This window comes from Alosa sapidissima, chromosome 9 (assembly GCF_018492685.1).
Source record: "Alosa sapidissima isolate fAloSap1 chromosome 9, fAloSap1.pri, whole genome shotgun sequence".
Taxonomy (NCBI): domain Eukaryota; kingdom Metazoa; phylum Chordata; class Actinopteri; order Clupeiformes; family Clupeidae; genus Alosa; species Alosa sapidissima.
Window position 1 is genome coordinate 35,537,997 of NC_055965.1, and position 23,694 is coordinate 35,561,690.

Consider the following 23,694-nt stretch of genomic DNA (forward strand, 5'->3'; position numbering starts at 1 on the left):
TGTGTGTGTGTTACCTGTAATGTTTGTGTGATGCATTGGGTGGCCTTCTCTTGTTTGTGTTTGTGTGTGTGTGTGTGTGTGTGTGTGTTACCTGTAATGTTTGTGTGATGCATTGGGTGGCCTTCTCTTGTGTGTGTGTTTTTGTGTGCGTTACCTGTAATGTTTGTGTGATGCATTGGGTGGCCTTCTCTTGTGGGTGTGTGTGTTACCTGTAATGTTTGTGTGATGCACTGGGTGGCCTTCTCTTGTGTGTGTGTGTGTGTGTGTGTGTGTTACCTGTAATGTTTGTGTGATGCATTGGGTGGCCTTCTCTTGTGTGTGTGTGTGTTACCTGTAATGCTTGTGTGATGCATTGGGTGGCCTTCTCTTGTGTGTGTGTGTGTGTGTGTGTGTGTGTGTGTGTGTGTGTGTGTTACCTGTAATGTTTGTGTGATGCATTGGGTGGCCTTCTCTTGTGTGTGTGTGTGAGAGTGTGTTACCTGTAACGCTTGCGTGATGCATTTGGTGGCCTTCTGTTGTATGTGTGTGTGTGTGTGTGTTAATGTTTGCGTGATGCATTTGGTGGCCTTCTCTTGTGTGTGTGTGTGTTACCTGTAGTGCTTGAGTGATGCATTGGGTGGCCTTCTCTTGTGTGTGTGTGTGTGTGTGTGTGTGTGTGTGTGTTACCTGTAATGTTTGTGTGATGCATTTGGTGGCCTTCTCTAGTGTGTGTGTGTGTGTTAATGTTTGTGTGATGCATTGGGTGGCCTTCTCTTGTGTGTGTGTGTGTGTTACCTGTAGTGCTTGAGTGATGCACTGGGTGGCCTTCTCTTGTGTGTGTGTGTGTGTGTGTGTGTGTGTGTGTGTGTGTGTGTGTGTGTGTGTGTTACCTGTAGTGCTTGAGTGATGTACTGGGTGGCCTTCTTCAGGTCTATGCAGGCTCTCTTGTAACTTATGTCCATGTGCAGGTCAATCTTGTCCATCTGTAGATGTGCACGCACACACACACGCACGCACGCACGCACGCACACACATCAAAAACAAATTCAGTGCCTGATGTTACCGAGAGAATTAAGTAGTGCTTCCTTATTGAAATCCAAATGTTACTGAAAGAAGTAGACACACCACACACACACACAGAGCATGTTTCAATCTCATCCATCCATACATGCATGTAGTCAAACACACACAGAGCATGTTTCAATCTCATCCATCCATACATGCATGTAGTCCCAAACACAGAGCATGTTTCAATCTCATCCATCCATACATGCATGTAGTCACACATACACACACATGTCCACACAAACCATGTTAAAATCTCGCCCATCTGTATGCATTACACGTGTACAACACACCTATCATGGAGCATATTTCAATCAAACCACACAAAATTCATCGTCAGCAAAAAACAAACAAACACAACACAACAGAACGTTAACTCAAGTAGGCTACTGATTGATCAAGGCCAACTGGCCTAAAAAGCCGATATGGCACGCCTGCGCAGCACAGCATATGCTACCGTTTTGGGAACAATGGACACCTACAGCTTTTTAATTTAAGAACATCACAGTGTGGATGGATGTGTTGCAGACTAAAGACAGGAAAACTGCTTCAGCCTCACACAAGCGGAGGACAACCAAAATCCTGTCACTCCTCCTGACAACCCACCTTGATGCCTTCTCTCCATCGGTCAAGCGCAACACAAGCTGCCGGTGTGTTCTGATGGGATAGAACTCACTATGTCGTCCTCCTGTTTTTGCTAAGTGCTTTGATGCCTCTGAATTTAAAATAGTCCAATAGTTTCTAGTTTGAGAAAAGAAGAACGGCAAGGTCCAATAACCTAAGAGTCTCGTAAACCTCTCGTGTGATGGAGAAAAAAAAAGAAAGAGAAAACTCTTCTTTCATAATTTACACCTCAATACTCGCAGCTTTCCTTCTTAAAAATATAACCGCCAATATGAACTGTAGCCCAGATTCACGAGTAACGAGATACATCGGTAGAATAGAAGACAGGCATCTCTAGTGGTTTGTTTTGGTGTTTAATGCCCCTCTGCTCGGATGTTCCTGTAAACGTACGCCTTGACCGACTGACGTAAGATTTAGTCGAGCACATAAGCCTACCGCCCTCTAGCGTACAGGATGAAACATCAAATATACTTGTCTGAAGCAATTTTGAATCCATTAAGTTGTTCCTACTCTAAAGCAACACCAAAGAGTTTTTTGTGCCTTAAAATAATGTTTCCAAAATCGTTTCAGTGGTTCATCAACTCGTAACAGCGTGAACGGCACTTCTGCATTCCTGTAGTTCTGTAGGATCTGTAGTTTGATGGAATGAGACATAAGAAACTACAAATTTGACTTGCTTCTGATGTCGCAATACATCATACTTTCATAAAATCATGCAACGTAGTCTACCTTGTCTGGAGACATTGTTATTTCCAAAGCCAGTGCTGGATAAACAAATAGCGTGCGTGCAACAGGAAAAGTGCTTTAGTGTTGCTTTAAGTTGCTTTATTAGTCAATACAATTGTTGTTTCCATAGGGTTTATTTTGTGTGTATGTGTGTGCGCGCATGTGTGTTTCTACTTGTGGGTGAGTGTGTGATTACTGATTACGATCTTTACTCTGTTGAATCTGGAACAGCTCCCTCAGGTGTTGTGTTGTGTTGTTGATTCTCTTGGCACAGTAAATGTGGTCTACCATCTGTGTGAACGTGCTCAGTTGTAAACATCCAGGTTCTCTTTAAAGGTGCTCTAAGCGCTGCTGGGTAACGTCCCTTCTGTTGACTTTCAAACAAAACAGAGAGCTAGCTCGCTACTTCCTCCCCCTCCCTCCCATGCTGCTTCCGTGCAATTGAAACTCTCCTAAACGCGCATCTCGTCTGTGATTTGCTGGAACAGTTTGTTATGTTTTTATGGGCTAGGTTTGCCCAGGTTGTTTTTGTTGGCGTTTTTGGAGCCTGGGCTGTCCATAGAGAACACATTTTTTTTACAGTGTAATCAGGACACAGACAGCAAGCGGTTGGTTAGGTGATGTTTGCAGTAGCCTAAGTGCAAATCTTTTAGCCTAAAAAACGCATTGGCATCGCTTAGAGCACCTTTAAAAACACATTGGCATCGCTTAGAGCACCTTTAAGACAGAAACGCATTGGCATCGCTTAGAGCACCTTAAAGACAGATACGCATTGGCATCACTTAGAGCACCTTTAAGACAGAAACACATTGGCATCGCTTAGAGCACCTTTAACACAGAAACGCATTGGCATCGCTTAGAGCACCTTTAAAAACACATTGGCATCGCTTAGAGCACCTTTAAGACAGAAATGGTTTATTGTCTGTTTGGCATGTACAGTGAAATCTCTTGTCATGTCAGGAGCAAGACTATGTGTGAACGCTCCCTCCACCCTGTCCTGCGTGAATGCTCCCTCTACTCTCTCCACCCTGTCCTGCGTGAATGCTCCCTCTACTCTCTCCACCCTGTCCTGCGTGAACGCTCCCTCTACTCTCTCCACCCTGTCCTGTGTGAACGCTCCCTCCACCCTGTCCTGTGTGAACGCTCTCTCCACCCTGTCCTGTGTGAACGCTCCCTCTACTCTCTCCACCCTGTCCTGTGTGAACGCTCCCTCCACCCTGTCCTGTGTGAACGCTCCCTCCACCCTGTCCTGTGTGAACGCTCCCTCTACTCTCTCCACCCTGTCCTGTGTGAACGCTCCCTCCACCCTGTCCTGTGTGAACGCTCCCTCTACTCTCTCCACCCTGTCCTGTGTGAACGCTCCCTCCACCCTGTCCTGTGTGAACGCTCCCTCCACCCTGTCCTGTGTGAACGCTCCCTCCACCCTGTCCTGTGTGAACGCTCCCTCTACTCTCTCCACCCTGTCCTGCGTGAACGCTCCCTCCACCCTGTCCTGCGTGAACGCTCCCTCTACTCTCTCCACCCTGTCCTGCGTGAACGCTCCCTCCACCCTGTCCTGTGTGAACGCTCCCTCCACCATGTCCTGTGTGAACGCTCCCTCCACCCTGTCCTGTGTGAACGCTCCCTCTACTCTCTCCACCCTGTCCTGTGTGAACGCTTCCTCCACCCTGTCCTGCGTGAACGCTCTCTCCACCCGGTCCTGTGTGAACGCTCCCTCCACTCTCTGCCGTGTGCCTGCGCGTGTGTTTGAGCAGATCGAACAGGCCCGTGTACTTGTGTCCGCACAGCGTGCAGGCGGACAACTTCCTCTTCTGCGGCTTCCGCTTGTGGGCGTGCCACTCGTGGGTGATCAGGGCCTCCTCCATCCGGAACCTTCTCCCGCAGCTGGTCAGCGGGCAGACGAACTCGGACTCCTCCTTGGCGTGCGCCGTGCGCTCGTGCTCCGCTCGCCGACAGCTGGAGGTGAACCTCTCCTGGCACAAGCCACAGGCGTACGCCGACGTCCTCTTCGCCTTCACCGGGGCAATCATCGTGGAGTTGTGCCGCTGCCGCCTGTGGGTGTCCAGCTGCAGCCTGTCCGTGAAGGCTCTCGGGCACATGAAGCACTGGAACCTTAGAAAGGAAGTAATCATAAAGCACATGTACACACATGAAGCACTGGAACCTTAGTGAGTGAGTGAGTAAGTAAGTAAAGTAAGTGAGTGAATGAGTAAGTAAGTGAGTAAGTGAGTAAGTGAGTGAGTGAGTGTGTGTCTGAGTGAGTGAGTGAGTGAGTGAGTGAGTGAGTGAGTGAGTGAGTGAGTGAGTGAGTGAGTGAGTGAGTGAGTGAGTGAGTGTCTGAGTGAGTGAGTGTGTGAATGTGTGAGTGAGTGAGTGAGTCCATTGAATTCATGAAGCGCATTTACACACAGCAGAAACTGACCAAAGTGCAATGAGTGAATAACTACAAAGACAAATAATACAAATAACCAACACTGAACCAATAGTCGTAATTATATAAAACATAAATAAATAATACAAATAATCCACATTGAACCAATAGTCGTAATTATATAAAACATAAATTAAAGGGAACCAATAGTCGTAATTATATAAAACATAAATAAAAGGGAACCTTCTGGTAAGCGCCTCGGCGGCTCGGCGCGACGCGAAGTAGGCGGAGGGCGGTCGGGCGTGCCGTGGCCTTGGGCGGACGGGGTCGCTGTCGTGGACGTGCGTGTGTAAGTGGGCCACCAGCTGCTTCTTGTAGAGGAAGGTGCGGCGGCACTTAGGGCAGGCGTGCGACTTTGACCTCACATGGGAGCGCTCGTGGGAGCGGAGGTTGCCAGGGCTCACGTAGCGCTTGGGGCAGTAAGCACAGGCATAGAGTCGCTCTGGGATCGAGGATGCTTTCTCACACACACACACACACACACACACACAAACAATGCACGCATACATAAAGACACAAATACAAGAATTAAAACAAGTTAAAAGTGCACTATACCCATAAATGGCAGCTAGCTTTAGAAGTGATTCTTTAGCACTATACCCATAAATGGCAACTAGCTTTAGAAGTGATGCTTTATCACTATACCCATAAATGGCAACTAGCTTTAGAAGTGATGCTTTATCACTATACCCATAAATGGCAACTAGCTTTAGAAGTGATGCTTTAGCACTATACCCATAAATGGCAACTAGCTTTAGAAGTGATGCTTTAGCACTATACCCATAAATGGCAGCTAGCTTTAGAAGTGATGCTTTAGCTTGGCAGCTAGCTTTAGAAGTAATGATTTAAGTCAGGGCCAGCAAATCTGCCATGCTAATTGTGACCCCACATTTTGAGAAACACCAGTTGAAAATGAGGTACACCTGGTGAATACCTGTGTGAACAGCTGGTGAAGACGAAGCACATGGTTGCTTGTGACACGTGTGAAGGCGCTTGTGGTGCATGTTGAGGTCGTATCGGAAGCGGAAGCCTTTTCCACACACAGGGCAGGGGAACTTCCTCCTTGAGGAGGGGGGGCCTGGTGACTGACTGGAGGAACCTTTTCCATTTGTACCAGAGGCACACACACACGCACACACACACACACATAATCGGAATACTGAAGTACACATAAAACGCAGTGAGTACAGTATGTGAGAGAGTGAGCGAGTGAGCGACTGAGTGTGACTGAGTGTGACTGTATGAGTGAGTGAGCGACTGAGTGAGTGTGAGTGTGAGTGTGTTAGTGAGTGTGAGTGAGTGAGTGAGTGAGTGACTAAATGAGTGATTGAGTGTGTGAGTGAGTGTGTGTGAGTGTGTGTTAGTGAATGTGTGTTAGTGAGTGTATGAGTGTGTGAGCGATTGAGTGAGTGTGTGTGAGTGTGTTAGTGAGTGTGAGTGAGTGTTCTCTGCCCCAGCTTACCTGACTGACTGAGTGTGTGTGTGTGTGTGTGTGTGTGTGTGTGTGTGTGTGTGTGTGTGTGTGTGTGTTCTCTGCCCCAGCTTACCAGACTGACTGTACATGTCATCCCCATCTCCAGAGATAGGGGGCAGCAGCAGCCTCTGCCCATCCGATAACACCAGCACAGTCTGCGTGACATGCCAAACAACACCAGAGGACTCGTTAGCAGATTAGCATTAGCTAGTTATTTTAGTTAGCAGATTAGCAGTTTTATTAGCAGATTCATTAGAATTAGCTTGTCAGTTAGCAGCTTAATTACCATCAGCTTGTCAAGTCAAAATTTTCAGTAATTGGTAATGTCAATTAGCCTAGAAATCTAGACGCACCCTAGCGCCAAATTACATTTGCTGCCAGGGCTAGTCTAGCACCTCTCCGTTGGCTTGTGAGCTTGAAAAATTAAACTTCTATCAGGCCAATCAAATCGTGTATAGAGTCGTTAGGCGGGCTTAACATAATGATTAATGGCAGAGTTGCATCAGTTTGGCTTGAATTCCCTGCTACTTGAAAACAAATCAGATAATGTTGCTGTTGGCGAACAGTGTGACGCGAGTTAAGCTTTTATTAAGTTGGCAAAAGTTTGAACTAGCCAACTAGCTCCGCTGGTGGGAAACGCATGGGACTCATAGTGCTGCCGCTGTCCTATTGCGTGCAGAGGGAATTTGAAAGACAACCGATCATCCCACCCCTCGGACTGAGCACTGCGAACAGTGAGTGCCCAGACCCTACATTTTAATGTGGATTAGACTTACTGCATTTAACCCAATCGGTGAATTAGTGAAACACAAACAGCACACAGTGAACTGAAGCACACACTAATCCCGGCGCAGTGAGCTGCCTGCTTCAACGGCGGCGCTCGGGGAGCAGTGAGGGGTTAGGTGCCTTGCTCAAGGGCACTTCAGCCGCGGCCCACTGGTCGGGGCTCGAACCGGCAACCCTCCGGTTACAAGTCCAGAGTGCTAACCAGTGGGCCACGGCTGCCCATTACTGATTACATTACTGATACCTGTATCAGTAATGTTGATAAATGCTAAACTAAAATCACATCAGACTTACAGTACGCTAGATTAATTAGCATTAGCTTATGGTACCTGTATCAGTTCAGCTCCACTGGAGTCCCCATATCCATCATTATCAGCTTCTTCTTTAACCTTCATAAGACGAGAGAAGACCATCACACTCTGACTATCAGACATCATGTGTCAATGGATTTTTGTGTGTGTGTGTGTACCTCAGTTTTAAGTTCACCATCATAGCCTCCCTTCACTTCCTTGGATGCACTATAGGGGTCAGAGGTTAAAGAGTTCAAAGGTTAAAGGTGACATCAGACTTATTTGGCACAATACAACCCTTGATCTGTAGGGTGTTCCACTGAGTATGTGTGCGTCTGTGTGTCCGGAGGGATTAACATGTGTGTGTATGTACCTAAGTGTACTCTGTAGTATGCGTGTGTGTGTGGTCCTAGGGATTAACATGGGCATGTATGTATGTACCTGTATGTAATCTGCAGTCTATGTCTCTCTCTGTGTGTCTGTCTGTGTGTGTGTCTGACACATTTGTCATGCATTTACCTGTATGTAATCTGCAGTGTGTGTCTATGTATGTGTGTGTGTGTATGCATTTATATATATGCATGCATTTACCTGTTGTATGTAATCTGCAGTGTGTGTCTATGCATATGTGTGTGTGTGTGTGTGTGTGTGTGTATGCATTTATATGTATGCATGCATTTACCTGTTGGTACTCTGCAGTGTGTGTCTATGCATATGTGTGTGTGTGTGTGTGTGTGTGTGTGTGTGTGTGTATGCATTTATATGTATGCATGCATTTACCTGTTGGTACTCTGCAGTGTGTGTCTATGCATATGTGTGTGTGTGTGTGTGTGTGTGTGTGTATGCATTTATATGTATGCATGCATTTACCTGTTGGTACTCTGCAGTGTGTGTCTATGTATATGTGTGTGTGTGTGTATGCATTTATATGTATGCATGCATTTACCTGTTGGTACTCTGCAGTCGCTGATGTAGGTTCATCAGTTCATTCCTCAGGTATGTGACAGTCTGTATAAGCGCACACACACACACCTTGAATAAAAACATTTAATTCCACTTACATTTACAAACACACACACACACACACACACACACACACACACACACTAGACAAACAAATATGTCAAATGTATAGCAACCTCCAGTAACACACATGCACAGTTTTTCTAATTGTACATTTATCATGTCTTGGTATCTGTGCACTTTATGTATGAAACATGTGCCATGTAAATAAAAGACTTAATTATATTCTCTGAGAAATTTAAAGCGAGTTGCATTATTACTCAGATGCACGCACACACACACACACACACACACACATACACATACACACACACACACACACACACACACCTGGTTGGCCTGTGTCAGTAATTTGTCCTTTTCCTCCAAGCCGTTCTGAAGTTGATCGATCTTCAATTTCAGCTGCTTGTTTGACTCCACTTCACTCTGAGACACACACACACACACACACACACACACACAAACATAGTCAAACACTTCAAAGACGTTATCACAGACCTGTTAATTTTCAATAATTCAAAAGATTGAAACTCATGAGGCCTACAGAAGAACTGATGAGAACGAGACAGGAGATGACCCATTTAGAAATATAAAATAGAGAAATATATAGAAAAGGCCATTTCTGAGCCCTCCTCTGTAAAACGAGAACTCTAAATCCAAATTAGTCAGGGGTATGAAAAGACACCGGCTTATTCCACACTATCTACAGACTCCATTCCGTGCTCTATAGCATCCATCTACAGACTATGAAAATACACCGGCTTATTCCGCGCTCTATATAATCCATCTACAGACTCCATTACCGGTAAGTGTTTTCTGTGTCATCAGTCTAGCTGGGCAACTGCATAAAATAACAGAATATCAAACAGTTTTCAGTAGTGTGCTTCTTACCTGTAATAATACAGTGTGTGTGTGTGTGTGTGTGTGTGTGTGTGTGTGTGTGTGTGTTTCTTACCCGTAATACTTGCGTGTGAGAGTCTGTCTGTCTGTCTGTGTTTCTTACCTGTAATATTTGTGTGTGTGCGTGTATGTGTGTGTGTGTGTGTGCGTGTTTCTTACCTGTAATATTTGTGTGTGTGTGTGTGTGTGTTTCTTAACTGTAATATTTGTGTGTGTGTGTGTGTGTGTGTGTGTGTGTGTGTGTGCATGTGTTTCTTAACTGTAATATTTGTGTGTGTGTGTGTGTGTGTGTGTGTGTGTGTGTGTGTGTGTGTGTTTCTTACCTGTAATATTTGTGTGTGTGTGTGTGTGTGTGTGTGTTTCTTACCTGTAATATTTGTGTGTGTGTGTGTGTGTGTGTGAGTGTAAGTGTGTTTCTTACCTGTAATATTTGTGTGTGTGAGTGTGTGTTTCTTACCTGTAATATTTGTGTGTGTGTGTGTGTGAGTGTGTGTTTCTTACCTGTAATATTTGTGTGTGTGTGTGTGTGAGTGTGTGTTTCTTACCTGTAATATTTGTGTGTGTGTGTGTGTGTGTGTGTGTGTGTTTCTTACCTGTAATATTTGTGTTATACACTGAGTGGCCCTCTCCAGGTCAATGCAAACTTGCTTGTAGGTCATTTCCACATACTGCTGCTGATTCCCATCTTCCATCTACACACACACACACACACAACCATCATTATCATCAAAGGCAGTTCAGCTCTGAGCTTCCAATATAAAAAGACTTCCAAAAACATTTTTTAAAAAATCACACACGCATTGGCTGGAATCAGAGTGCCAGCTGGCGCTATGGAAACCACACACATTACAGCGACCGGCTGTCAATCATCAAAGTGTCAGCGCTATGGAAACCACACAGATTACAGCGACCGGCTGTCAATCATCAGAGTGCAAGAGGGGGGCAGGACGTGACTGGTTGAGGAAGACACACACACACACACACACACAAACACACACACACAGGTGAGGTGAAGCACACACTAATCCAGGCGCAGTGAGCTGCCTGCAACAACAGGCAGTGCTGGACTTCAGCCGTGCCAACTAGTCGGGGTTCGAACCGGCATCCTTCCGGTAACAAGTCCGAAGCGCTAACCAGTAGGCTGCCCCATTGAGAGCATACTAACATACTGCTGGTGTCCTTTGGCCGAGCCTCCATTGAGAGCATACGAACATACTCCTGGTGTCCTTTGGCCGAGCCTCCATTGAGAGGAGCAAAGCAGGCTTTACCTAACGATAACTCCTCCATTGAGAGCATGTAACATACAGTACTGCTGGTGTCCTTTGGTCGTGCCTCCATTGAGAGCATGTAACATACTGCATGAGCATATGGTTGGTGCACCAGCTGCACAGCGGAAAAGAGGAAGCGCTCCAGAGGGTCACCAAAAGATTGCCGGCTGCCCTCTCTCGACACTGGAAGAACTACACAGTTCCCATTGTCTCAGAAAAAAGCGGAACATCCCAGACACTCCGTTTGAACTGTTGCCTTCGGGCAGACGATACAGAACAATTAACGCAAGGACAAATAGACTCAAACACAGCTTTTATCCAGCCGCAATAACCACCCTCAATGCTACAGGTAAGAAATAAGGTGCAATATGGAATCTGTTGTGAAATGGATCAGTGCAATGACAGAAAGTATACATGTCTGTAGATGTATGTTCATACTGTTTCTATGTATTCTTATTTGTATAGACTCATGAATATTGCACTGGCGGGAGAGCACTTTAAATTTCGTTGTAGGCTACCTGTGACAATGACAATAAAGACCTATTCTATTCTAAATACCGATGGCTAAAATGCGCGTGCAAACAACAACATTATGAACACAAACACATAAACCTTTGACTCACGTTAATGGATGACGGCAGCGGCGGCGGCATGCTAGGCACACTTAGTCTATATTTCGGTAAAATTACTGCATACATTTCGGTAAGTTCAGCGTGCAGCCAGCGAACTTTTAATTAAATTCACTGGCACTAACTTTTCTCCTTTTTTCAAGTATTTTTCTTCTTCGTTTTCGTCTCTTCTTCTTCTGCTTCTTCTTTAGGTCATTGTTCAATTGTTTCATACCGCCACCTACTGTACAGGAGTGTATAGAGCGTTGCAGAAACCTTTGTCTACTCAATCAAGAGGGTGTAAAATAAATTGATAAATAATAACAAAACAAACAAACAAAAATAGCAAATTATTCTCATTAACTCAGTTCGGTGTCTTTCAGGAAAGTAAATAAGGTTCTAATTCTGTCTCTTTGCATTCCTCATCAATGTTATTGTCCATTTCTTGCCATCTCACTGTAGCCTCCTGTCTTGACTCATGCAGAATGTATCAAATGTATGAACACACTGATGTGCTATAAACTTGTTTATAAACGTGTCTCTGCTTCTCGTTCATTGTAATCACACACTGAGCATGCTGTGCAGCTTACAAACCACGGCGTGCATAATTGGCCAACATAATCTCATATAGGTAATGCTTTTAACTTAAATCGTATTATATTGTATGTGAATATTACACCTCCTTCATCTAAATAAAACATTATCCACATCTTCCTGTGTGGCATTCTGTGCATAAGCCATTACCTTTCACTACCAGTTTAAGTGTTGAATTCAATATATGTCCAATTCATAAAAAATGTAAAAAAAAAAAAACTTTGTTTCTTTGGTGAAAGAAGGCTGTCTTTATAAGCATGCCTGATGTCAGAGCCAAGGATTACTCCCAGACCAATCACCTCTGTTTTGTTCCCGACTTAGGCAAGTGAAAGCAGTGTGTGTGTGTGATGGGGGCAGAATGAGGAAACAAGGAGATGTTTTGAAAACAGATTAATGCAACTTTATACACACAAAGAGCTCACTATCAAAATACACCTACGCTATGTGTGCAAGCAAGCACAAACCAAACAATGTGTTTGTATGCATGTGATTGTGTGTGGTTTGTGTAATGTATTTGTGTGCAAATAAAAATGTGTGTGTGTGTGTGTGTGTGTGTGTGTGTGTGTGTGTGTGTGTGTACAATTGGGTGCTGACAGCATTCTTCTGGCTTTGGCCCATTATTTTCTATTTTCATTTAACCTCATTCTTTGGCTTCTCTTGGTCTCTGCGTGGCTGTGGCTGAAAACATCTGGACTCTCCCCTCAGATCAGGGGTCTCAAACACCCGGCCCGCGGGTCAAATCCCTATTCTGGCCCGCGACGTATGTCAAAATAATAATGTAATTCGGCCCTTGAGACTATTTTTAATTGTAACAAACAACGATACTGATTAAAATAGACGATAGTTCCAAGTACAGTGACACATCTAATCTGTACTCTGCTCCACTATGTGCTAGACATCCAGAGCTTCATTCAAACCCAAAATCGCTGCGCAAAGTTTTCAGGAAAAACTTGTATTACACGCGAGAAACACAAATACGTGCATTTGTAATGACGCGGAAGCGATGCAGGCCATAGTGTTGCATAAATTAAAGCAGAAATTAAGCAGAAATAGGCCTACACCAAATGTTGAAAAACGTTTACGTGTGATGAAGTCTTAGGTAGGCTATGTTATTCATTATTCTAAATCTGAAGGAGAATATCCTTTTGGAGATTATGATCGATCGTCTATTGAATGGAGGTGCGTCTGCGTGTATAGGCCTATACTGTGTCCACTAAGCATACCATGCTTTTCGACCCTCTGCCCAACATAGCTTGGAGGTTGCAGTGGTAATCGTGATGATAGTGTCCGTAATGGACGTGGTACAGACAGCAGGGCTAGTAGAAATAGGGCTCTAAACTACAAAGTCACCCGCAATATGATGCGAACGTCTGGGTACTCAGATTACCCGCGATAGGAACTGATTTGACCAGAATACTTTATTGTAGGCCTTGTGGATTAGAAACCATATACATCTTAGGTGTTGGTATACATCTTAGATGTTTTCCTGTTAATTTGTTATGTGGGTAATATGAAAAAAGGAAAGTAAACCTGCTCAAATATGTTCATCCAGTATTTACTGAAAGGTGCATAATTTGAGGTGCTTGCCATCCAGTGGCAAATTAGATGGATAAATTTACAAAGATTTTTACATTTACAGTAGGACTTTATCTCTGACCATTTTAAAGCCATGGCCTTTTGAAATTTTGATGTAAAAATGCAATGGTGTTGCTTTCTTAACCCTGACGCCTATAGTTCGCCAGGTTTAAAAAAGTTATGAGAGGAAAATATTTTTATTTGGTGTGAAACACACACATACCTGTTTTTATGCTTTTCATTTGTTTTATAATTTGTATTAATATTTATTTTATCATTATTTTATTTATAAGCTAAGGTTGCTAGTACAGGTGTCTAAAACTAGATAAAAACACTTGCACTTTCTGTTTGCAGTTTTGTGTGGTATTTTAAAAAAAAGAACATTGCATTTTCAGAAATAGCCGGCCCTCCAATCAGATGACGTTGGCAGAATTGGCCCCCAGCTCATTTGAGTTTGAGACTCCTGCCTCAGATCCTCCCCAGCTGCTCCACGGTGTGGAATGCATGGGAACTGCACAATCGCCATCAGGAAAGCCCTACAGAGAGTGGATAAGTATATACACGGGTTTCCTACAGAGAGTGGATAAGTATATACACGGGTTTCCCGTTTACCAACAAAACTAGATGCGCGCGCAGCCGTGAGGCAGAAGACGCTTGGTGGCCGTCCACAACGTTAACTTAACCTAAATAGTCAGCTGCTGTAAGCTACAATCGGATTTTTTTGTATACCCCTGTTGTCTCAATGATAATATTATCTAATTTCAGACTTCATTTCAAAGTTTGACGTTCATTTGCATTATTAATATAACATCGTATTTTGTCATTTTTGTCGAAGACATGCATTCCGTTAGAGATATTGAACATATTTAACATTCTCTAACCATCGTGATTTCGAATTGGTGCCGTTTTCAGCACAAAAACTCATTTTATTCTTTTGCTCTTTTGCATTGCTCTATGCTGTTCTGTGGTGCTTTCTGCCTCTTGGTTGCGCACTCATGTTTTCGTGACGTTGCATAGAAATCCATGTATAAGTATAGACCCTTTCAACAATAAAAACAAAAAAAATGCTTGAACGTTCTACTTGGTTCCTAATCTACTTCCTCTGCATTAAAGGTCCAGTATGTAGGAAATAATGGAAAATAAACTGTAACCATTCCAAAAATGATCACCATATGTTGTCAGAGAGTAAGGAAACACGATGAATTGAAGTAATGGCTTATTTGACAACATTACTCTAACCCGTAAAACCCATGAAAAAAATTCGGAATCTCTTGGAATTTTCGTAACATTATGGAATGTTAAAACGGAAGCCTTGTAGGGCCAACTATGATGCTGATAATGGAACTCTCTTTTATGGACCCTTTCAACAAGGTAAACAAAAACAATGCTTGAACGTTCTATTTGGGCCCCAATCTACTTCCTCTGCATTAAGATAACATATGGAATGTTAAAACGGAAGCCTTGTGGGGCCAACTATGATGCTGATAATGGAACTCTCTTGAAAGGGTCCATAAAAAAGCATTGTTTTTGTTTTTATTGTTGAAAGGGTCTACCCTTTCAACAATAAAAACAAAAACAATGCTTGAACGTTCTATTTGGGCCCCAATCTACTTCCTCTGCATTAAGATAACATAATGTTAAAAAGGAAGTCTTGTGGGGCCAACTATGATGCTGTTGTTCCACTGGGGTCTATAAGTATAAGTATACTCCTTTGATCCCGTGAGGGAAATTTGGTCTCTGCATTTATCCCAATCCGTGAATTAGTGAAACACACTCAGCACACAGTGAACACACAGTGAGGTGAAGCACACTAATCCCGGCGCAGTGAGCTGCCTGCTACAACGGCGGCGCTCGGGGAGCAGTGAGGGGTTAGGTGCCTTGCTCAAGGGCACTTCAGCCGTGCCTACTGGTCGGGGTTCGAACCGGCAACCCTCCGGTTACAAGTCCGAAGCTCAGAGACAGTTTTCCAGACCCATCACTAGCCCCTGCCCCCCTGATATAGCTGGTTTGATTAGCATTGAGAGAGGATCTTATACTGTACTGTAGCGACCGGCTGTCAATCAGGGAGTGCCCGTGCTATGCATAACCCCGGGCACGCTCATGGTTGGCAGCCTGGTGAGAGGGGGGTGGGACCCCCGGGGAATATAGGCTACGGTTCGAGGAAGTTCTGCCTCTTTTCGGTTCTGGGCCTGACACGGGCCGCTGTGTGTTATATGCTGCATTGTGTGCTTTGGTGACAATAAACCAGTTCATGAAACTCTGGCTCTTGGTGAAACGCTACAGTACTATATGCCAATCGTCACATACCCTTCACCATACCTAGTTTCGAGAATATAAGAGTATAATATAATAAGAATAATAGAATAACATTCTCTGACTCAGCTAAACTCTAGGAACGCATCCAGTAGGTGGCGATGATATTACTTTCCCTCCTTATTTCTTGCAATTATTTTTGTCTCTTCTTCGTCGTCTATTTATGGAAAAAAATGGCAAAAGAAAAGTCTTCAGGGGTGATACAGTCATGATTAAGGGGCGATGCAACCGTGACAGAATAACCGGCATGGAACGAACACACATTTAATAAACACAAAAAAATGGCAAGACTACTAGTGCATACATTTTCTAAAATTCTCTAACTTTTTAAAACGCACAACCTTTACTTTGAAGACAATGTATTCCTATTTCCGGCGTTCGACTTCCTTGAACAACAACGATCTAGTCGCGCTGAGTTGTTGCTAGCCCCTCTTTAGGAGACAGTAGCTTAAATAACCTACACATGATTGTTATCAATTACACAGTATAAAGAACTGCACATGAATTAACCTTCGTGCAGTTCTTGCATGTGTCGTCATATATATATATATATTTAATCCGGCACGATGGAGGGCATTTGGACGGTTGCTTGAGACCTAAATCTACAGAAGCCTTAATGGTTAAACCGGACTGAGATACACTTCTCCATACCTGCAACCATACCTCCAACCCTCGCGTTTTCTTCCAGGTTTCTCACGTATTTAAACTTTTTTTCCGTTGTCTTCCCGTTTCAATATTTCCCCGTAAAATATCCTGTATTTTAACACTCTCATAGCATTAGCCGTACCAGCGGACCTGGCAGTCTCTGTAACGTTAGGCTACGGTTGTCCTGTTGTTCTCCGGATTTGCCCTTCCAGATCTTAGAGTGACAATCTGTAAGCAGTCACGTTAGAGGTAGCTTTACAGCTTCACAGCAGTTTAGTTAGTGGAGCAGTAGTAGTCTGTAGTCTGGGTAACCTGTGCTGTAGTCTGTAGTCTGAATTCTTGTTGCAACAGAAAGACAAAAAAAAATTATCTTATTTTGGGTAAGAATCTTAGGATATTTCCCTTATTGTAAAAGCTCAATGTTGACAGCTATGCACCTCTCCCCAGCCTCTTCAGTCCATGCGACCAAAGGCCTTATTTAGAAATGATCTGCCATCCCCGTTAGACTGAGAGTTGTCGCTTGCTTTCTCCTGATCGCATTTTATTAGTGAAGACAGGTTGACCTTGATAACGCTCAATGCTAGTGTGTGTACACTTTTTGTTCTCACCAAAGATTAAGTTTGTTTAGCCGTCACTCAAAGTTGTCTTCTGGTGATATTTTTCATTGTAAAATTAGTATTCAACACATCTAGCGAGTTAACACAGTTCAAAACGATCAGAAATGGAGCCTAGGAGCTTTGTCACACGCTCCTGGCGCAGTTTACAGTCGCAACATAGGCCCACCGGCAGCGAGAGTCTCCGGAGAGCGGTCCACTCCGAGAAGGTAGGTTGGAAGACACGACTAACAGTCTACTTTCAGTAACATTTCAGAAGTAAGCACTACCTCTCTCGCCAATATCATGAATTGTATGTTTGTGATGTGTGCGCATGTATAGATGGATGAGATTGACCAGAGTCACAAGAGAGTCTGCGTCAACCTGGAGAAGGCTACCCAATGCATCACACAAGCATTACAGGTAACACACACACACACGCACACACACACACAAGCGAGCAAGCCACCAAGCCACCTACACTCCACCTACAGTAACAGTGGTGATCCCCAATGACTTCAACAAACAGGAAATCAATTATTTCCTCCAAAGCACTTTAACTTATCTAATGCACTATTGCAATTAACCTATACTGTGGAACTTCTACAATATGCTATATATATATATATATATGCATTTGCAGACATGTGGACTCGAGTCACATGACTTGGACTCGAGTCAGACTCGAGTCATGATTTTAATGACTTCAGACTTGACTTGATAAAATTCGGCATGACTTGCGACTCGACTTGGACTTGAATACTATTCACTCGAGACTTGACTCGGACTTTGCCTCTGACTTGTGACGACTTGACATGTCTCGAGTCAAAAACTAAATTTCCTGATCATGGACCAGTCACCCCAGAGATGCTTTCCCTCCGCGACTAAAAAAAATAAAAAATAGCGGAGACAAGCTGCCAGTCCAGAGCACAGTTCAGTGATGCCGCTACCCCCACATGCGTTATGCACTGTGTGTAGGGCACCAAGAGACAGAGAAACGACCAACATTTAGCCAATAACTAGTAGCTTTACTGCAAACTGATTTGCACTCTTGTTAGAGAACGTTTACAATGTCAAAATGCACCAACAGCATGTTACATAAAGATGATACTTTTCGAGTCCTCTCCATTAAGATCCAACTTGAACTTATGCTAGCCTACTGCATTTAATTGAGAACCCCATCTAAGCACGCACGAGAGGGAGAGAAAACGAGTGGCAGGTTCCAGCTGGCTTGTCATTGTTGATGGTGATTGATATTTTCTTTTAAATATAAGAAACGTATAAAAGGAAATCATGAAGGCAACAAATACGAGATTAGGGGAAATTGCGGATTTATCCGGTTCTCACTACTGTTATAAACTATGAGATCCAGGTCACTATGACAGGCTGAACTCACTGTGATTTGGAAAGTGGACAAGAATATGAAGAGTTGTCTTTGCCTTTGTGTAATGGAAATGGTGAGTCTTGAAGTAGGCCTATTCAATAATTTGTTTACATGAAGCACATTGATATGCCACGCATACGCATTCCACTCAGCTAGCTAGGTGGCTACTGGCTACCAGGCTCATAATTCACATTTAATTGCAAACAGAAAATGTCAAGCACGCATCATGTCATACATGCATCTATTTCCAAAGGAATGAAAGCTGTTTGTGCCAACTTAATATCATGCTTATCATTGTTAATATTGTGCTATACATGTGGCACAAACAATGTTTGAGTTTGTGGACTAGCCATATGAATGGAGCTGGTAAAAAAAAGATCATTATGAGAATGTGTGGACAGTGGCACACAATGTGCTTAAAGTGACAGTGCACCATTTACAAATTAGATAAACAGCATCAAATGTGTAGTATTTCTTAAGAAATGAATACTTTAAAACAAAATTACTGTGTCATTATTATCATTTAAATAATATAAAAGTGTTGACCTTGGCTTCCCTTATGAGTCGCCACTGGCAGACAGCCTAATAAATTGTTTGCAGGCAAATCTGTGGCCTAGCGCAGTGAAATGCCATCAGTCAAATTATTACTCATACTTACAGTGTGCTCCGCAATTTGGAAAAACAATATATATATTTGTCATGTAGCTATCCGTTTTGTACAGATTACTCAGGTATGCACATGTGTATATTGTATGTGCATGCATATATCGTAAAAGATTTCAAGACAGAAACATTGAACATATTTTAATCTGTATTTATAAAAAAAAATCTGTGGATTAGATGGAAGTGTTAAAATTATGATCGATAGTCTAATAATGCCATTATTAAGTGAAGAGTACCTGATGACTTGTTCAGGACTTGAAAAAGATTGGGACTTGGACTTGGACTCGACTTGGCTTTGATGAGACTTGGACTTGGACTCGACTTGCCCTTCTCTGTATTTACTTGGGACTTGACTTGGACTTGAGTGCTAAGACTTGGGACTTACTTGTGACTTGCCAAACAGTGACTTGGTCCCACCTCTGTGCATTTGTGTGTGTGTGTCATCAGCGTGAAGTGGCAAGGAACCAAGAGCTCTGCGTGCTGATTCGTCGCATGGAGGAGAGAGAGGCGGAGCTTGGGCAGAGTCTTGCAGAGGAGGCGGAGTCTAACAATCAGCTGAGGTTGGAGATTGAGGAATTACAGAAACAACTGGAGGAAAAGGACAACTCGCTCTCAAAGGCCAACCAGGTGCGTGTGTGTTAGAGTGTGTGTGTGTGCGCGTGCGTGTGTGTGTGTGTGTGTGTGCGTGCGTGCGTGTGTGTGTTAGAGAGAGACATGAGTTGTATAGCAATTATAGCAACACTCTGCAATTTGTCTCCGTTTTGAAGTCGTCTTTCACACTAACACCAGAGACTTTCTAATGAGGAGACAAAAGATCCTCCATTGAAATGCATGGGGCTAGTTCATATGTATCCAGAGACTTTCTAATGAGGAGACACAGCACTCAAAAAAATCCTCCATAGAAATGCGTAGGGTTAGTTTGTAACGCCAATATGGCAGTTGTCTACACATCACACCCGTTCCGCGGCAGAACGTATTGTGAATACATTGAGCCAATCATGTGGTGTGTTGTGAATACATTGAGCCAATAATGTGGTGTGTTGTGAAGACATTGTGCCAATTATCTGTTGTGATCTCGCCGCTGGTGCAAGATTGGTGTCGTGAAGCCTTGTGCACGCGCATATAGATGCCCGATAAGTGCCCAAAAAGCGTTGCAATAGTCACAAAGTCAGAATATGAGTCTGATACTGCTCCATTGGGACGTAATTATGGGGCGTGTTTCAACCGATACAGGGGGGGAATGCCTCTGCACTCAATTGGAAAGACCCAACCAATCAGAGCAACGAAATAGCTTACCGTGAGATGTAGGAAGAACACAAGAAACATTCTTCTTCTCCACAAATGCCATAGCATTGTTTTCTGGTCTTTTGTAAAAGTTATTGTGCTGTCAATATCTCCTACAATGCTCGATAGCGAAATCTAAGAGATATGTAGCAGGGTAGGCTATTAGGAAAAACTGATATTTCCCCTCTGTTTTTAAAAATAATTCTGTTGAACACTGATATGCTACAAACATGTTATAAACAGCTGGGGAAGGCTGTCGCCTTCCCTCATAAAAAAAAAAAATCTGAACTGTTCGGTTCGCTTGTCTTGGTTCAGTGCATCGTATGGGTTTGGCGGTTCATGGCATGCGTAATGTCGCCTCATGTCCATATGTGACCTCAGACAGTTTTTTTTTCCCCTTTTCGCGTGAAAGCACGAGGTTTGGAGTGCTGTGGGTCACGTGTAGAAATGGGGCAAGTGGGAGCGATAACGAAGGCAGCCCGGAGTCGGAGGATGCACCAGCGTCACATTAGTCTGGAGTTTTGGATTTAGAAAATGGTAGATGCGACTGTGTGCAAGCGTTGTGCAACGCGTAATACTTATGCTAGTACAGGCCCAGAGTGGCTAATCGGGAGCTTCGGGAGGATGGGCCGGTCTGTATATCCTGAGCTTAAATGTATTGTTACTGAAGTTCATGTGCTGCGCCCTTGCGGCACTTCAGCAGCAGGGTTGTGTGTCGTAGCTCCTTACTCGCAGTTTCCCAAATATTTGGAAATTGCAACCTATAGCAAGTCTATATTTGCAATAGCTAAGGGGAGTAGGAGGCTGCGTGTGTGTGTGTGTGTGTGTGTGTGTGTGTGTGTGTGTGTGTGTGTGTGTGTCTGTGCACATGTGTGTGTGTGTGTGGGTGTGCGTGTGGGGAGTAGGAGGCTATATGTATGTGTGTGTGGTGTGTGTGTGTGCATGTGCGTGTGGGGAGTAGGAGGCTGTGTGTGTGTGTGTGTGTGTGCGTGTGCGTGTGGGGAGTAGGAGGCTGCGTGTGTGTGTGTGTGTGTGTGTGTGTGTGTGTGTGTGTGTGTGTGTGTGTGTGTCTGTGCACATGTGTGTGTGTGTGTGGGTGTGCGTGTGGGGAGTAGGAGGCTATATGTATGTGTGTGTGGTGTGTGTGTGTGCATGTGCGTGTGGGGAGTAGGAGGCTGTGTGTGTGTGTGTGTGTGTGCGTGTGCGTGTGGGGAGTAGGAGGCTGCGTGTGTGTGTGTGTGTGTGTGTGTCTGTGCACATGTGTGTGTGTGTGTGGGTGTGCGTGTGGGGAGTAGGAGGCTATATGTATGTGTGTGTGGTGTGTGTGTGTGCATGTGCGTGTGGGGAGTAGGAGGCTGTGTGTGTGTGTGTGTGTGTGCGCGTGTGCGTGTGGGGAGTAGGAGGCTGTGTGTGTGTGTGTGTGTGTGTGTGTGTGGGGAGTAGGAGGCTATATGTGTGTGTGTGTGGGTGTGCGTGTGGGGAGTAGGAGGCTATATGTGTGTGTGTGTGTGTGTGTGGGTGTGTGTGTGTGGGGAGTAGGAGGCTGTGTGTGTGTGTGTGTGTGTGTGTGTGTGGGGAGTAGGAGGCTATATGTGTGTGTATGTGTGTGGGTGTGTGTGTGGGTGTGGGTGTGTGTGTGGGGAGTAGGAGGCTATATGTATGTGTGTGTGTGTGTGTGTGTGGGCGGGGGGGTGTGTGCTCAAGCCCTGAGATGTACTTATGTAAATATAAACACTCTGTGACTCTAGGGGAGCACATTAAAAAAATCCTTGAAACGTATTGCAGACATTGTGTGTGTGTGTGTGTGTGTTTATGCAGATTGTGACTGACTTCCGTGTGTGTGTGTGTTTATGTTTATGTTTATGCAGACTGTGACTTCCCTGACCAAAGAACTGCAGTGCGTGCAGCAGCTCCAAAGCCGGCCAAGTAGTCATGGGTACACACACGCACACACAATAACACATGCAAGTAGTCATGGGTACACACACGCACACACAATAACACATGCAAGTAGTCATGGGTACACACACACACAATAACACATGCAAGTAGTCATGGGTACACACACACACACACAATAACACATGCAAGTAGTCATGGGTACACACACACACAATAACACATGCAAGTAGTCATGGGTACACACACACACATACACACACACACACACACACACAATAACACATGCAAGTAGTCATGGGTACACAAACACACATACACACACACACACACACACAATAACACATGCAAGTAGACATGGGTACACACACACACACAATAACACATGCAAGTCGTCATGGGTACACACACTTACACACAATAATACATGCAAGTAGTCATGGGTATACACACACACACACAATAACATGTGAACTCAATAGCAGACTCTGTTGTTGTGTATGTGATGTTTATTAGTTATTTGATGTGTAAGTAATATTGCACGTCACACGTCACGTAGTTGATCACCCAGTGACTATTGCTTTGATTAATTGATCACCCAGTGACTATTGCTTTTTTTAGTAGTCTTGACTGATTAATTGAACACCCAGTGACTATTGCTTTGATTGATTAATTGATCACCAAGTGACTATTGCTTTGATTGATTAATTGATCACCCAGTGACTATTGCTTTGATTGATTAATTGACCACCAAGTGACTATTGCTTTGATTGATTAATTGATCACTCAGTGACTATTGCTTTGATTGATTTAACCCCCTTCACTCCCCCAACTTTCTTGACTTGGAACCGCTATTATCTTCTCTGCCCCTCTAAGCTTTTAACCTTTGACCTTTGTAGGAGATTCCAGGAAGTGGATGAGTGTCTGCAGCTTGGAGGGATCCAACTCAAGCTGGAGGTACACACACGCACACGCACACACGCTGGTGCACGCAGACGCAGACGCACACGCACACGCACACGCACACACACATTACGTTTTTACTGCGCTTTTCACAACACTCAAAGCAGCCATTATGCGGCAGAACACCATAACACTAGCTTGATGTAGAGCAGTGTTTCTCAAAGTGTGGTCCGGGGACCACTGGTGGTCCGTAAGCTATCTCAAGTGGTCCGCGAGCAGACGTGGTAAAATATAATACAGATGAGTTGTTTGCAATATGTAAATCCAAACACTTCCTATGTAAGCTACACCAATTTAAATCGTATGAATTCTCTGACACAATAAGCAAGGTGCAAAGACAACAGGCAAGGTGGTTCAGTGAGTAGGCCTATATTGTGGAATATACTGTTGAAGTAGATCCACTGTGTTTTTTAGCTAGGTGGTCCATGAGGGTTTTTTTATTGGTTAAGTGGTCCTTGGTCTGAAAAAGTTTGAGAAACACTGATGTAGAGAGTAAGGGAGGGAATGAACCAATTACATAATGGGGGGATGGTTAGGGGGCCAGATTGAATGGGCCAGGTTGGAAATTTAGCCAAGACACTGGGGAACCCCCTACTCTTTGGATCAA

General features: G+C 44.0%; 4 protein-coding genes across 15 annotated transcripts in view; 1 reads left to right on the forward strand and 3 right to left on the reverse strand.

Moving 5' to 3' along the window:
* The window catches only part of LOC121718821 (oocyte zinc finger protein XlCOF22-like), a 201,861-nt gene extending 199,064 nt beyond the window's left edge, over nucleotides 1-2,797 (reverse strand). Inside the window, exons 1-2 of one of the 2 annotated variants that reach the window (XM_042104116.1) lie at nucleotides 1,651-2,797; nucleotides 870-962 (exon numbers count right to left, since the gene is read on the reverse strand). In XM_042104116.1, the coding sequence (XP_041960050.1) occupies nucleotides 870-962 (93 nt within the window). In that variant the 5' untranslated portion in view covers nucleotides 1,651-2,797. The remainder of the gene's footprint in view (nucleotides 1-869; nucleotides 963-1,650) is intronic. The other variant, XM_042104127.1, reaches the window with a different exon arrangement.
* Nucleotides 1-23,694, reverse strand: part of LOC121718788 (NACHT, LRR and PYD domains-containing protein 3-like) — a 1,510,793-nt gene that overhangs the window by 1,273,385 nt on the left and 213,714 nt on the right. The gene's annotated exons all lie outside the window — the stretch shown is intronic.
* Nucleotides 3,218-11,360, reverse strand: LOC121718865 (zinc finger protein 316-like). The gene is made up of 11 exons (XM_042104222.1): nucleotides 11,190-11,360; nucleotides 9,892-9,990; nucleotides 8,729-8,824; nucleotides 8,322-8,383; nucleotides 7,555-7,603; nucleotides 7,415-7,474; nucleotides 6,373-6,454; nucleotides 5,760-5,930; nucleotides 5,009-5,282; nucleotides 3,521-4,506; nucleotides 3,218-3,385 (listed from the first exon to the last, which is right to left on the reverse strand). Exons 1-11 carry the CDS (start codon nucleotides 11,262-11,264, stop codon nucleotides 3,363-3,365), a joined length of 1,977 nt encoding a protein of 658 aa, XP_041960156.1. The 5' UTR covers nucleotides 11,265-11,360; the 3' UTR covers nucleotides 3,218-3,362.
* LOC121718927 overlaps nucleotides 15,774-23,694 on the forward strand; it is a 25,316-nt gene continuing 17,395 nt past the window's right edge. The window contains exons 1-5 of one of the 2 annotated variants that reach the window (XM_042104372.1): nucleotides 15,774-17,124; nucleotides 17,237-17,317; nucleotides 19,389-19,568; nucleotides 22,094-22,161; nucleotides 23,024-23,081. In XM_042104372.1, the coding sequence (XP_041960306.1) occupies nucleotides 17,023-17,124; nucleotides 17,237-17,317; nucleotides 19,389-19,568; nucleotides 22,094-22,161; nucleotides 23,024-23,081 (489 nt within the window). In that variant the 5' untranslated portion in view covers nucleotides 15,774-17,022. The remainder of the gene's footprint in view (nucleotides 17,125-17,236; nucleotides 17,318-19,388; nucleotides 19,569-22,093; nucleotides 22,162-23,023; nucleotides 23,082-23,694) is intronic. The other variant, XM_042104370.1, reaches the window with a different exon arrangement.